This window comes from Nuphar pumila, chromosome 14, assembly GCF_984573655.1.
Source record: "Nuphar pumila chromosome 14, dmNupPumi1.hap1.1, whole genome shotgun sequence".
NCBI classification, from domain to species: domain Eukaryota; kingdom Viridiplantae; phylum Streptophyta; class Magnoliopsida; order Nymphaeales; family Nymphaeaceae; genus Nuphar; species Nuphar pumila.
Window position 1 is genome coordinate 20,002,045 of NC_143262.1, and position 16,325 is coordinate 20,018,369.

Genomic DNA, 16,325 nt, shown 5'->3' on the forward strand with positions numbered 1-16,325 from the left:
AACACAAATCATCAACTAACACAATAGACAACGGTCTTGCATCAAACGAACATGAATTCAGCAAGAGGCAGCATTTGGACATTGAATCTCTGCTGCCAAAGTGAAAAATAAGAGCTCGAGTGTGAATTCCAACACTGCCATTTCAACTAGAGCATGCCTGGTTACTTACGTTCTATTCTCTTTCCCTCTTCTTTGTAAGTACAAAATCTGGGTAGGGAGAAATGCCCACCCGAGCAAACTTCTGCCATTGCTGCATTGAAGAAATTAAGAATTCACAGAAGCAGTTTCATGTTCAGTTAAAAGATCAAGTGGAACCTTGAGACCAACTGCTTGTCCAACCATGCTAAGCCATGAAAACAGATACTTTGGGATGCAAGCTTCCTTTCCCCCAAACCTTGTTGAAGAAGTGTCGTCAAGAAACAGCAGTCTCATCCAATCACTCGTTCCACATGGATGCAGTGTGAACCAAGGCTGGTTCAAGTATGGGTGCTCCTACCATAGACAAAAAAGACATACAGCAATGTCAGCAATAGTTACAAGGGTAACTCAAAACAAACAGCTCAAAGATTTACATTCACCCCAGTCAGAAGGCCTTAGTTGCTGTCTTTCAACAGTGAGCTACATATGTAAAATGAAAATTAGGATCACGTGCTACAGCACATTCCACTTAAGGAATAACCTGTGTCACGATGATTCGTGGACTCGAGGATGTGGGATTCAGATTCTACTCAAAAGATTGGCATAAATCGAATAGAATCGAATCATTTTGAATCAGTCTATTTAAAATTTTGAGTTTTTAAGAAAATTCAAAATATCATAAAAATAAAAATCCAGGAAAACTTATCCAAAAACAAGGAAAATAGAGAAATAAGTGATATATTTAATGCCCAAATGACATACAAGCCAATAAATATCATAATTATCATAAAAATAAAAAATAAAAAGGAAAACCAATTCAGGCTGATTTTCAAGAAACTCCGTGAAGGGCTGATTCAATTCAGCCTATTAGATCCGATTCTGGCAACAGTGGGATAAACATTATTGTTGCATAATGACCAAGAAAAACAGTAGGAAAACCAGCAGAAACTAACAGCACAAAAACAAGAGAAGTGCTTCATCCCTTCTTTTTTGCATTGTTTTATTCAATATGATTGGATCACTAGAGCACCATGTCACACAGACATTCCATTTTGCCCTCTGTACCCATGTCAACATGTGTGTCCGGTGTCGACAAGCATGAACATGCCATTTTACCTTCCGTACATACAAGTTTGTATTCAATTTATAATTTATAATTTATAATTATATTTTCAGTTTATAACTTTATATTTTCAGTATATAATATATATTTTAGATATAGCATATATATTTAGATTATATTCAGTTTATTTAGAATTTATTTTGTATTTATGCGATATTTAATATATATATATATAGCCCTATGTCACATGGACTCGGCTAGGGGGTCGATGCACCCGCGTCGACACGCCCCGACACGGGTGCGGCTTCGGACACAGGACAGACACGGTCAACGAAGAGTCAGACTCAGCCGGTCAATGCAGCGGGGTCGAGTCTGTCCACGTTTTGGACTCGATCAACGTTGGCCGAGTCTATATTCATCCATTTTTAGGGTAAAAAACTAAAAAAAATGATTATATATATATATATATAGCCGAGTCCCCGTGTCCAAAATTTTTGAAATTGCATCGCACCTGTGTCGCACCCGCACCCATGTGACATAGATAGCCCTATGTCACACGGACTCGGTTAGGGGGTCGACGCGCTCGCATCGACATGCCCCGACATGGGTGCGGACACGGACAACGAAGAGTCGGACTCAGTCAACACACCGGGGCCGAGTCCGTCCATGTTTTGGACTCGGTCAACGTTGACCGAGTCTATATTCAACTACCCCTATGTATATGTATCATCCTTTATATATATATAAAATATATATAAGATTACAAAGATTGAATGATACATTTTAACACCCCCCCTCAAACTTTGTGTGGGGGAACGAAAAGATTGAAGAATGCAAGAGGAAGAATCTCAAGGCTTCAAGAGCCTTCAGTCCGAATGCCATTGAAATTTGCAAATGTCTTCCTCCAAAGTCTTTAACGATGAGCATCTTTCATGATCTATCCAAGATACTTCTTTTCCTCTCATCTTCAAGATCCTGTGGAACAAATCAAGAAGAGGTCCAAGTAAAAGATATCTTTGCACTTTAATCAAGTGAAATATTCCAAATAAGATGAATTAACCAAAAAATCATATCATATAATTCATCAAAAAGTAATGGTGCAAAAAGATATTCTATGCATAATTCATCACTGGATTTGATGGAACAAGATAATTATTTATGTATGCAAAATGATTTTAGAAAACCAATTTTTCATAATCATATACCATGTTGATGAGGGAGTGAAAACAAATTACAAGAATGCATAATGCATTCATAAAGTTCAACATTAGACAAACATAACCTCATAACGAGGAATAACACAATGGTCCACAAGGGACACCACAAAAAGCCTACGAAGAGGCCTAAGTTGCACATAATTTATTGAATGAGGGCAAAAAGGCCATAATGAGCATATGTATATAATATCATGAAATGAATCAACACCTAAAAGAGTCATTAATGATCATGCTCCAATCATACTTTAGTCAAGTAATATTATATGAACCGATAAGATAGAAAGACAAGTGTTATTGATTTTAGCAAGTCCTTTGAAAGCGATTTCAAGAGGGAAATGCTCAAAAGAGTGTATAAAACACAAGAGTTCAAAAGGTTTTAAGTCCACTTAAGAGGCAAAAAAAAAGAGTTATTTGAGTAGAGAACCTTACACATTTAGGAACATCTCACTCAAATGATTGCAATTTCAAAAACTCATTTTGCATATAAAAAAGGTGACCAAAAAATAAATTTGATTTTAAAATATGCATATTAATGATATGATTCACTTGTATCTTTAAAAGACAAAATATAAATGAAATTTCATAAATTTCAACAATAATTCATCAATTACAAACAACTAACTCATTAGTCCTCCAAAACCCACAAATCAAGTGTGTAAGCTACTAGATCAAGAACATAAATATAATGCCATTAAAGGCCAATGACACACACAAAGGTGTGTAAAAGAACCTCTTGTCTACATGTAATAATACTTGAAATGAGTGCATCAATGATAAGAACAAGAGAATACACGCCAACATGGACCAAAAACATCTCTTGTCTACGTAAAAATACACTCAAGACCAAGTATGTTCAGCTACTAGAACAAGAGTATCAAGCCAACCATGGGCTAAAACACAATACATATCTTGTCTACATAAAATGACACTTGAAATGAGTGAAAGAAGTCAACCATGGGCATACATCTCAGCGACTAGAACAAGGACACAAATGTCAACATAGACTAAAATCACACACCATGGTGTGAATCAACGTGCCTTGTCTGCATATAATAACACTCAAGACAAGTGTGTTCAGCTACTAGACCAAGAGAACAAAGCCAACAAAGGGCTACCAACACACAATGGTGTAATAATATGTCTTGTCTACATATGATGACACTTAGATAAGAGGTATAAGAGGAGAAGACTTTTGAGACAATAAAACTTGTAATGACAAACATATAAATAAAACCTTGGACAATATTTTGAAAATAAATATGTGCACATACGCACAACAAGAACACTTGGAACACTTGTGCACAAAAGCATATAAAAGTATCTTTAACAAGATACTATAATCGATGGAACAATATAAATGTAAGAACATACACACACCAAGAACACTTGGAACACTTGTGCACAAAAGCACAAAACACGAAATCACAAATGTGCAAATGCACTCATAAGATTCATAAGCAACAAAAGGTTGGGCAATAATCTCCAACACCCTTGAAAATATACCTTAAAACATTTAAGGTTCCAAGACACCATATATCCATCACATTTATATATAAATAAGAGCATCCATAAGATCAATGGCCAAAAGAAAATGAGTGACACACTCATAATTAGAGATCATATAACAAATCATTCTAGAGTCCCAAGGTGCCCATAACTCACCTCAACAACCATCTTTAATATGGTAATTGGACAATCTAAAATGACATAATACAAGGTGCCCTTAACTCACCTCAACAATCATCTCTAATATAACAATAAGGCCATACAAAAAGGATTGATGCATCATATAACTTGTGATGGATAAAAATAAATGTCATAAAAAAGCAATGAACACTTAGGGAAATCATTTTCCAAATATGTGATTTTACAAAAAGGGCCGATTCAAAGGTCCAACATAATTAATCACAACAATATGCCTTATAATAATTTTGCATAAATACAAAATTATGTTCAATCATGATCATTATCAAAAGACTTAATAAACACAACATGAAATATTTAAGCAATGTCATGTGCGAGGACAAATTTGAAATAATCAAATCAAGCTTTTATAAATTGCAATTATATGCATACCAAGATGTAGAATGACAATAATCTTAAATGAGCAAATTTAGGACAACATGTAACAAGATATTGCGAAAGCACTTATAATGATAAAAGAAACAATCTCACAAGTCCACTAAGAGACAAAACAAGCACTAAGGAAGGCAATATATATAATCTCTTTATTGAAAAGGGAGTACCATGTGAAAATGTCTATGAATAGGCAATACGCATACAAGCATGAATACTTTATAAAAGAAGTGTACGAAGACACTCTCACAACACTTGAACAAAATACGCAAAAAGCATAATAATAGCAAACATGCAATAGTGCATGTATTTTATAAAAGGAGCAAATGCTTTGAGACTCTCAAGCTTTCACAAAGATGGTAATATTTAAAAAATCTCATAAAAAAAACCAATATTAAAAAGAAGCTTATAACAATCATGAAATCTTCTCAAAGAGTATATACTCATAAGAAGATTCACAAGGATCAAAAGGCTTCTCAAAGAGAGATCCAACAAACAAAATTTTCAAATGAGGGTACATACAAAAGGAAGAGGGAAAACTATTAAAGTGGAGAAAATCCCAAAGAGAATACTAGGATTGCGTTATGGCATAAATCTATAAACAAAAATTCATAATATTATATGACTTAATAGATTATAACCAATGGCATGAATATGTTTTAAATAAACACAACATGAAATATTTAAAACATATGTAATAAGTATGCAACATTAATGAAGACCATAAATCTTATAATAAAACATATTCTTGAAATTGAATTGAAGAATGAAAATAGAATAACCATATTTTATGAGATCATTTTTAAGACTTAATTCAACCAATATTATAAAAATGCCTTCTTAATCAAACATTGCTCGTATGAAAAAGAACTCATTAGGTAGGAAAATAAAACATCATTTTTCAAAGACACATGTTATTATGAAAAAAACTCATATAGGACATTTTAGAGGGTAAACACATACCTTTAATATGAAATAATTATGATGAGAGTATGTGAGCAATGCTACATCTCTCACAAACATTTTACTTCTAACATAACTTTCTTTAAAAAACTTATTTTTCAAGAAAAGACATACGAAAGATAATAATATAAAAAGTTCAATGAAATTGTTAAGAATCCAAACTCATAATGACATGGAGAACACATATGCAAAAAAAAAATATATCTAATTCTTTATAATGCTCAATATTTAAAGAAATATAATGCATACCAAATATTTTAAGAAGCAAAAGAGAGAAACACATATGCAAAAACATATCTAATTCTTCATAATGCATAATACTTAAAGAAATATAATGCATACCAAATAATTTTAAGAAGCAAAAGAGAGAAACGAGAACTTCACCATTCTTCTTTAAAATTTCTTGAATAGCACGCTTCCCAATGCAATAAAGAGCAACTCAATCTCAACCTTGCTCTGATACCATGTGAGGAAACAACTTTGAATATATTAGGTTCAATAATGAACCAATACACATGCACATAAAGCGCGAATATACCCACTAAAGGGGAAAACACAAGCACATAATGTGCTAACACATAAACCCACAAAGGGGCAAAAATGCCTATAAGGCATAAGTTAATATTATTGAAGAGAGGAAGGGTGTAACACCCATTACATGGAGCAAAAGCTCCTCCAAAAGAGTGAATAAATTACAAGGGGGAGACCCCTATTTATAACAAGAGAGGAGCCACATAGGGGACTCCCAAAGGAGTCGTTGGGAGCCCTCAACGGTCACATTTGGGACCGTTGGGGGCTCCCCAACGACTCTTTGGGGAGCCTCCCTAGGTGGCGCAAACCACAAAAAGGAAAAAATAAAAAAATAAAAATAAAAATAAAATTACAAACATATTTCAAATGGAATATGCGTAAAAAAGGAGAAATGACTAAAGTACCCCTATGCCTAATAATAGAGAAATATATATTTTATATATATGCTTAGGAAGATACATATGCATATATACCATATATGTATATGTATCATCCTTTATATATGTAAAATATATATAAGATTACAAAGATTGAATGATACATTTTAACATATATATATATATATATATATATATATATATATATATATATATATATATATATATATATATATATATATATATATATATATATATAAACAGTGACTGTGCTGTGTGCACAATCACAGTGCAGACTGTGTTGTGTGCACAGTCACAGACTGTGCACTTTATATATATATATATATATATATATATATATATAGCCGAGTCCCCGTGTCCAAATTTTTTGAAATTGGGACGCACCCGCACCCATGTGACATAGATATAGCCATGTCCCCGTACCCACATTTTTTGGAATTGCCGTGTCATACCCTCCATACTCCTACCTGTACCCAGGTGACATAGCTAGAGCGGACACATACAACTTACCCATTCAATGGGACTTAAAAGGTAAACAAACTGAGGAGAAAGGCAGGAACTTGTTTCATCAATTCACCCAAGCCCCAAGACTTTTTAGCAATGCATTTTGACACTCTGCTTAGTGAATATAAAAATGAAAAAAGGCAGAACAGATGCATACCTCCTGAGTAATAAATGTCCATCTGGATTCTTCAAGCATTTTAGTTGATGACAGAGGAAGGTCTGCCTTGATGGTGTTCAAATCTAAAGGCTGTCCATCTAGATAATAACAGCCACTTTTAGTGACCGGGTGAGTAAAAGTAGGGCCTCAAGTGAAGCCTGCAGCTTCATGCTGCCATTATTTAAAATAGAGGTGCTTTTGAATTAATGCAGAGATGAAGAATTTAGAGAAAAAGGTGTTGAAGATTTTCTTTTCAAAATCATCTGCTTGGTACTAAATTTTTTTTCCTTATGAAGATGTATTTATCACAATCAAAAGATTATGCAGGGTTGGAGAGACATATACAAACCCATGCGGTACCCACGGAAGAAAAGCACAGGAACTCTGTAAGAACTATATATTACGTGATAATTGTAAACATGTGTTTCCGGCTCATACTCTTGAACCTATAAAAAGATAATGCACATTCTGTGAGTAAACAAGAATACAGATGAGGTGCTTTTGCTATCTCTTTCTCCTATATATATGGTGGTACCGTTACACACTTGATTTACAAAGATCCAAGCTCCAAATGCAAAATTTAACCTTTGGATCATGTTTAACATGTTATATTTACTATTTCCATGGGTTAAAGTTGACTGAAACATGATGATTTATACCATTTCTATACCACCCTTATTTTCATGAATTTTGAGCCATTGATTTTCACTATCTTAAAAATAGGATCTTATGATGTATTAGACATGATAAAACCTGCTAACATGGTAAATAAACCATGCTTAACACATATGTACAGATTGATCTACCATTTGGTGGCTAGATCCATACAAACAAGACTGTGTAACATGGTATGGTATCAAGGTACAGAACCACCTTATATTTTTCCATATATATATATATGTATATATGGTTGACATTTAGTAATGGCACCATTAAGAACAAACGCCTCTGGATCTCCATGGCGTGGGTTGTTTTGATCCAATCCGACCTCATGATGGATTCAGCATGTTTAAAATAGTGGGAAGTGGCTTTTGGATCATGTTTTTTCGAAAAAAAAACACAATTGTATGACCTAGGAAAGTATCGCACATTGTAAGCCATTGATTTTTGAAGCCTTATAAAAACCTATCTATGTGCCATAATTGGACGATCTAAGAGCCGATTCCCACTAAGAAAAACATATACATTATATCCGTGAGGTTAGTTTCATGGAAAACAACCAAAAAATGGAAATAAAATAAGTATTTGTGCCTCATGTTGCTAGTACCAAATGCTATATATATGTATATAGGTTAATATTTGGTGCTATTGAAGGCACAAAACTATTGAGCTGGAAATGATAGGTTCAAGCTTTATCAACTCAATCTAATCATATAGATGTGTTCACATGGTTTTTTTGCTAAGGATCAAACTTTGGATAGTGTTATTTCGATCTAAAAATATGATTTTCTCAGTTGTAAAATTCTATTCATTATGGGCTCTTGATTTTTGAAGTTTTTGAAAAACCTGCTTACATGTCAACGATCACATGATTAAAAACTCATTTTCTACTAAACTAATGTTGTAGATCACATCAATCTGGTCCAATCTACAAAAAATAAAAAATAAAAAATATATATGAAAAGAAAGAAGGTGATTTATACTCAATAGTTTCCTGCCTTCAATAGCACTGAATATCAATTCTCTCTCTCTCTCTCTCTCTCTCTCTCTCTCTCTCTCTCTCTCTCTCTCTCTCTCTCTCTGTGTGTGTGTGTGTGTGTGTGAAATTTGGAATTTTTGAAAATAAACTTTTAATTTAGGTATTGGATTTGCAATTATAGTAATATTTTGGATTTTTTCATAGTAAAAAGCTTTAAAATGATAAATTAAAAAAATATGATATTTGTGACCAATATGTATGTATGTAACTATTGAAGTTCCTATCTTATTGAATAAATGATACATTGGCAAAACTATAGTTATCAAAAGCACCTAACAATTATAAATCATGCATTGGAAGCAGAAAGCAACCAATCATGAGGAATCACAATTCCATTAGCTAGAAATTGCAATTCCTGAAAACAGCAGGAAGCAACCAATGAGAAGAGTTGCAATTCCTGTAGCTAGAAATCATGGTTCCTGAAAACAAGAATCTCAATTCATGGGTTATGAGAATCTTGACTCCTGTTCCTGAGAGTCTTGATTCTTGGAATATAAGAATCCTGATTCCAGGCATACAAAAAAACTCAACTATTAAATATTCAAAAACTGCAAATCCTAAATTGTTTGAAATGACTTTACTCATGTATTGATTCAAAGAATTAATGTCATAACAAAGTCAATATTTCCATAGGTCGTTCCTCTTAATTCCATGCAGACCATATAAAAAGAAGGGAATATATAAATTTGGTAAGGAGAAAAGAAAAGTGAAAAAGTAAAAAAGAGGTGATATTTCTTTTTTTGTCACAGGTATGAACTACGGTCATCTTTCTAACTTCACAAATTTCTTTTTAATGTTTGCAAATATCATAAAGTAGCTGACTTTTTTTACTAATGGAAATTTCTTCTATGTGTAATATATGTTAAAAATATGTATCTATCATTGCAAATTCTTATTATTTCAATGCTTGGTGTCCAAAGTAAGCTTAATATTCATAAAGTCATTTCCATTTGAAATGTTGCATAGAATGTTTGTCTTATATATATTTTCATGCTATTCTCTTAAAAGTAAGTAATCTTTAGACTTTCTAATAGAATAATATAGTCTAGTGACTATGATCTCTATTTGTTAAAAGTTCTCTTCTTACTGCCATCATTTTCATTAGTGTTTCATACACAAATTTTAGCACTCCCAAAGAATTCTGTATATTGATTTCTAATACTGCTTCTCTCTTCCTGAATCATCTTAAAATTTATGAACACCAATTCCCACTTTTGATTCCTATATTGTTGCCTGCTTTGGTTTCTTGCTCTGGCAACTATGGGCTGAACCATGCAGCATTTGGATGATATCACATTCTAAAAGCATTATTGGAATAAGCAATATCTTTTCCTTTATTTTCATTTTACTTTTTCTTGATATGCAAAAGGGTTGGAATTCCATTACCTCTAAATACCAAACCTGGAAATCTTTCAGAAAAATTTTGAAAAAAAAAACAAAGGAGAAAATGATCATAGGCAAGTTCTTTAACATGACAAGGCCTAGCATGCTCTTTCATCAAGTTATGTATGTGGCCAGAGCCCTTTCTATTATGGGATCAAAATGGGAACTTCATAATCTGAAATAGCAAGAACCAAAAAACCGTGTGTGCGTGTATTGGCAGCATATACACATTCAATGACTGTTTCCTGTCATAAAAGAAGCGGATAAAAAAGCTCACACTTTAGGTGTAAATTACAATTTCTTCACAAACAAATGGCAGAACAAACAAATCATTTGCCTACAATTAACTTTATGGTTATTTCCAACAGGTATCTATGACACTTCTTATACAAATGGTCATCAAAGAGCACAAGAGAGTCAAGCACTAATTCATGAATCAGTTAGTATATTTGACATTTTTTCAAATTGTTGTCGAACTAGAATGGAAAAGAATATTTTCACTTCAAGTGAACTACTTTTTTTTTATATTTACACAGAGAAACCACCCCCAAGATCAGAGACCTAGTCGCGCTATCTTTGCTTGTCGTACTTGTTGAGACTAATTGTCCTATTGAGTTTTTAAGCTTAAGCTTTCTTAAAAAGTAGGTTATTTGATATTTCATAATTAAGGAGGGACTTGTATGTAATTTCTTTTATTGGCTTCTCACTATTTAACTTAGAGGAGATTAGCCCTAAGGAGCATTAACGAGTTCTCTCTCTCTCTTTCTCTCTCTCTCTCGGTTCTGGTGCACCTCATTCAAGTTTCCACATGGTATCAGAGCAGTGGATCTCGGGAGCCTGAGAACGTGATCGATCTACACCAAATAGTAAACAGGTGTGGTTACCTGAGAGCGTGGTCGATCTACACCAAATCGTAAACAGGTGTGGTTTTTTTATCTAATTGCATAGATCTGATCACAGATTTGATGTCTGACTAATGTCATGACACAAATCTGTAATCAGATCTACAGATCACGGTGGTAGCGTGACCACTTGATCGATTGCAGCCAAGTTGGGTGTTACGACAGAGCTGGTGTGATTTTTGTGTCGTGGAAGCAGCATGTTAAAAAAAAATTTGATTTCTGTGTCGTGGAAGCAACAGGTGTGATTTCTGTACCGTGGAAGCAGCATGTTAATAAGTTTTTTTTTAATTTCTGTGTCGTGGAAGCAGCAGGCGTGATTTCTGTTTCGTGAAAGTAGTTTTTTTTTGGGTTGTCGTGGGATTTGTGTGTCGAGTGCAGCTGCTAAAATCAGACCATGAACAAGATGTCGTGTTTGACGTTATTCTGGCTTTCTCAGATCTATGTTTCTGACAGTGTTTTAAAACTCGCCGAGTCAACTCGGCTGACTCGGCTCGGCTCGCCCCTCCAGCGAGTCAACCCGACAAGGCAAACTCGGTTTGCCAAAACTCAGGCTTGACTCGGCCTGACTCGGGCGAGTTTTGGGATGTTTGAAATTTGTTTTTTGAGTTTCAAATTACAGTTTCGAAATATATATAAGTACATATATTTTAACAAGGGTTACCCCCAGATTTGTATAAAAAAAAAATAAAAATCATTTAAAGATAAAAAAGCATTTAAATCCATAGAATAAAATCGCCATGTTGTTCGAACTACTGTTCACCCTGTGTTATCAACTTATTCTAGCAAAATATTTTAAAGAAATGATTCTCACTATATATGGCGGGTCAACTGTGCCTATGGGAAGTCACATTTAGGTTTCATTATCCATTTGTTATGTGAACAAGCATTGTACATATTCAAATATTAGTAGTCTTCTTATAGTTGTGCAATTAATATATTTCCTGCATAGTTTTATACATGAGAAAATTGCTTATTTATGTTGATATTGGGCATTCTGTAAACTTTCAATATGCACATATATCCCTGTTTTACATTTATGGATTTGTTAGAGAGGGAATTAAAACTTTTAAAACAAGCTAGCATATATGATTGGCCATTTTAGGAACCTTAGGTAGTAGCAGACTGAACTCATGGTGACCAAATCCTCTAATTCAAATCATGAATTAGTCAAAGTGCTTGTATAGATATCAAATTCAATTATTCAAGCAAACCTCTATAGCTCTTTTCAGTTGTTTTTATATTCTTACAGACATTTGGAGACTGTTTACTCAAAAACATGGTTTCAGACAAATTATATATTGTTTTTCTTTTAAAATCAAAAGTTAACAAAACCCGGTCTGAGTCACCGAGTTGACCCCCCAAGTCACGAGTCAATAAAGAACGAGTCGATTTCCGAGTCACGGGTTTTAAAACCTTGGTTTCTGAGTTGTTTTTCCCATTGTGTCTGATGTGGGTTGAATAGTCAGGTGTGGTCGTGGAATTGGTTGACGCGTGATCGTGAAACACATTGTTTTCTGTGTCAGCTGTAGCCTGTCGTGAATTTATTTCTGGTGTGGCAGCCTTGTGTAGTCGTGGACTTGGCTGACGTGTGATTATAAACACGTTGTTCAAGAGAGTGAATCTGAAATTTTGTTTTTTGGAAGCTACATTAGCATCATATATCTCTCATATTCAGTTAGTACTATTCAGTATGGGTGAAACTTCGAAATTTGATTCCAAAAATGAGGCTATTGGGGAGTATAAGGCTTTTGCAAATCCCTTCACGTATGGTTCTTCTCTGAGATTGAATGAAACTAACTATGCCAGGTGGTCCAGAACTTTTATGATGTCGGTATCTGGACATCGTAGAAAACATATTTTGTTGGAAAATGAACCGAATGAAAAGGTGAGAAAATACATTACTTGGGACGAAAATAATGACATTGTTATGTCATGGATCATGAATAGTGTCGAACCTCATATTGCAGATGGTCTAATTTACTATAATACAACAAAACAGATATGGGACAATCTTCGAGATACATACTCTCAAGAAACTAATGTGAGTCATATCCTGCAAGTCGAACAGGAGATATATAATTTGCAACAAGGAGATCAGACATTGGCTTAGTATTATGCTTCCGTCAAAGTAGCGTTTGAAAGACTCAATGCCCACAGGCCTCTGTGTTGTTCGCAGCAAAAGGATCATCAAGAACAGACTATGGTAGCTCGGTTTCTCACAGGTTTATCTTCAGAATTCTCTGTTGCAAAAGTACAAATGCTGACTGGATCCGATGTGCCTACTCTTGCTGATGCATACAATCGTTTGAGTAGACTTGTGATTTCTCTTCCACAATCTCACCCTGTGTCTCAGTCATCTGCTCTAGTTGTCTCATCTAGTTATGGATGTAGAAATATTCAGAATATTAGAGGATGAGGTCATAGAAGAGGTATTGGAGGCAGAGAAAAACTTTAATGTACCTTATGTGGAAAATCTGGACATTCAAAAGATCGTTGTTGGGATAAGCATGGCCGTCCAATTCCTTCTTCGTCAAGGCATAATGTTCCAAAAGCTAATGTTACTACACTAGATGTAGCAAATGCAAATGACAATACTTCTGCAAGTGATAATATCACCCTTAGTCGATCAGAATACGATGAGCTGATAGCTCTTCGTCCCTCAAGCTCCTCTTCTCCTGTAGCTGGTGTGGCCTACTCAACAGGGAATCATCTTCATTTGAATGATAGTAAGTGGATTATTGACTCTGATGCATCCAGACATTTGTGTGGGAATTCGCTTTTCTTTTCAGATCTAAAGGATATTACTGTTCATCGAGGAGTCTCATTAGCAGATGGGAGTTCCTCACCAGTTGTTGGTCAGGGAAATATTTCTATATCCTCCTCTTTGCAGTTGAAAAATGTTTTTCATGCTCCCTCATTTCCTCAAAGTTGATTCTCTGTTAGTTGTCTTACCAAAGAACTAAACTGTAGAGTGATATTTAACCTGATGGGTTGTCATTTTCAGGATTTGCTGATGGGGAAGAAGATTGGTGGAGGCTATAAAGAAAATGGAGTCTACTACCTACATCATCCAGTGGGCAATGTTTATGTTGCAGTAGAACACTCATCCAACCCTGTTCAGTGGCATCGTCGTCTTGGTCATCCTTCATTGTCAAAGCTTTGTTATGTCTTCTCTCAAATTTCTTCTACTACATCATTTTAGTGTGAAGCATGTCAAATGGGCAAGCATCATCGTAGTTCGTTCCCTTCTAGTCAGAGTCAGTCTAGTCATAAGGTTTTTGAACTTCTTCGTGCAGATGTATAGGGTCCTAGTAAGATTCCTACTAGGACTCAGTGTCGTTATTATCTTGTTATTGTTGATGATTTCTCGAAGCTGTCATGGGTGTTTTTAATAAAAGAAAGATCTGAAGTTCCAAGTATTATCAAATCCTTAATTTTTGAAATAAAAACTCAGTTTGAATCTGCTGTCAAGATTGTTCGCACTGATAATGCTCTTGAGTTCAAAACAAAAGCCTTGTTGTAATTTTATCGAGACTATGGCATTCTACCCCAAACTACTTGTGCCTATTCCTCTCAACAAAATGGTGTGGCTGAACGAAAACACAGGCACCTTCTTGATGTCGCACGTACCCTTATGATTCAATCAAATGTTCCTGCGTTATATTAGGGTGATGCGGTTATCACTGCCTGTTATCTAATCAACCGCATGTCGTCATCTTCCGTGGGAGATCAAATTCCACTACATATCTTAAATCCAAATGCCCCACTCTTCTCTTTCTCACCTAAAATATTTGGATGTGTTTGTTTTGTGCACAAACTTGGATCTGACCGTGATAAATTAGTTGCTCAAGCTACAAAATGCATGTTTATAGGTTATCCAAAAAATCAAAAGGGATATCGATGTTATGATCCAATTTCTCGGCGAGAGTATGTCAGTGCGGATGTATCTTTCTTGGAATCCATTCCATATTACTCTAGTACATGTACTCAGATGCAAGTTGATCCAGCTGAGTTTTTCCCACTTTTTGTACCTCCTTTTTCTTTGGAATTTGTGCCCCCATTACCGAACCAAACTTTATCTCCTTCACGATTTCATAATCCTCCATTGATATATGTGCGCAGAGCTCCACCCCCTCCAGTGCCTTCATCTTCTTCTTCTCCTGAGGTAAGTACTACTAACAACAGTGATCTTCATGATGATGATAACAGGCCAATCGCTCTACGGAAGGGGACACGACAATGTACCTTATATCCCATATCTCATTGTGTCCGATGCCAGAATTGGAAATCAGATGAAAGCTTTTGTTTCAGCCTTATCTGCTGAAACTATTCCTCTGAACTATCAACAGACAGAGCTCGATAACAGGTGGAAGCTGGCTATATAAGAAGAAATGGATGCCTTATTGTCTCAATATACATGGGATCTAGTTGAGTTGGATGCAAATGGGTATATACAATAAAATACAAATCAGATGGTTCTATTGAAAGGTACAAGGCCAGATTAGTAGCCAAAGGGTATACTCAGACTTATGGTATTGATTTCTTTAAAACTTTTTCTCCTGTTGAACGGATGGGTACCATTCGTCTTGTTATTTCAGTAGTCGTTCACCATGGATGGAGTTTGTGTCAATTAGATGTGAAAAATGCATTTCTATATAGGGATCTGACTGAGACAGTATACATGGAACAACCTCCTGGATTCGAGGTTGAGGGGGAGTGTCAGAAGGTGTGTAGATTACGAAAGGCGATATATGGTTTGAAACAAAGTCCGTGTGCATGGTTTCAAAAGTTATTTGAAGTGATGTCAAGTTTTGGCTTTAATAGGTCGGCGGCAAACCATACATTATTTATCAAGAAAACTAACTCAGGTATAATTGTTATGGTGGTATATGTGGATGACATCATTCTTACAGGAGATGATATGAAAGATATTGAAGCTACAAAGGCTCATCTTCAAAAACATTTTGTTACAAAAGACCTTGGTTCACTTAGATATTTTATGGGAATAGAAGTTTCCAGGAGCCATGAAGGGATGGTTCTGTCTCAACGGAAGTATGTTCTTGACTTATTAAAAGAAACTTGAATGTTGGGAGCTAAACCAACAAATATTCCCATGGACTATAAAGTTCAGTTGTTTGAAGAAGGGTCGAAACCTGTTGATAGCAAAAGCTATCGCTCACTGGTAGGGAAGCTACTATATGTAACTGTGACCAGACCTGATATTGCTTTAGCAGTAAGCAAAGTTAGCCAATTTATGGACAAACCAACTGAAGTACACTGGAATGCAGCAATAA

At 35.0% G+C, this 16,325-nt stretch overlaps 1 protein-coding gene across 1 annotated transcript; it reads right to left on the reverse strand.

Moving 5' to 3' along the window:
* Positions 1-264: 264 nt before the first annotated feature.
* Positions 265-8,007, reverse strand: LOC149816576 (ubiquitin-like-conjugating enzyme ATG10). The gene is made up of 4 exons (XM_089986927.1): positions 7,978-8,007; positions 7,397-7,493; positions 7,048-7,145; positions 265-492 (listed from the first exon to the last, which is right to left on the reverse strand). The coding sequence occupies exons 1-4, from the start codon at positions 8,005-8,007 to the stop codon at positions 265-267; spliced, it is 453 nt and encodes a 150-aa protein (XP_089843053.1).
* Positions 8,008-16,325: the final 8,318 nt, after the last annotated feature.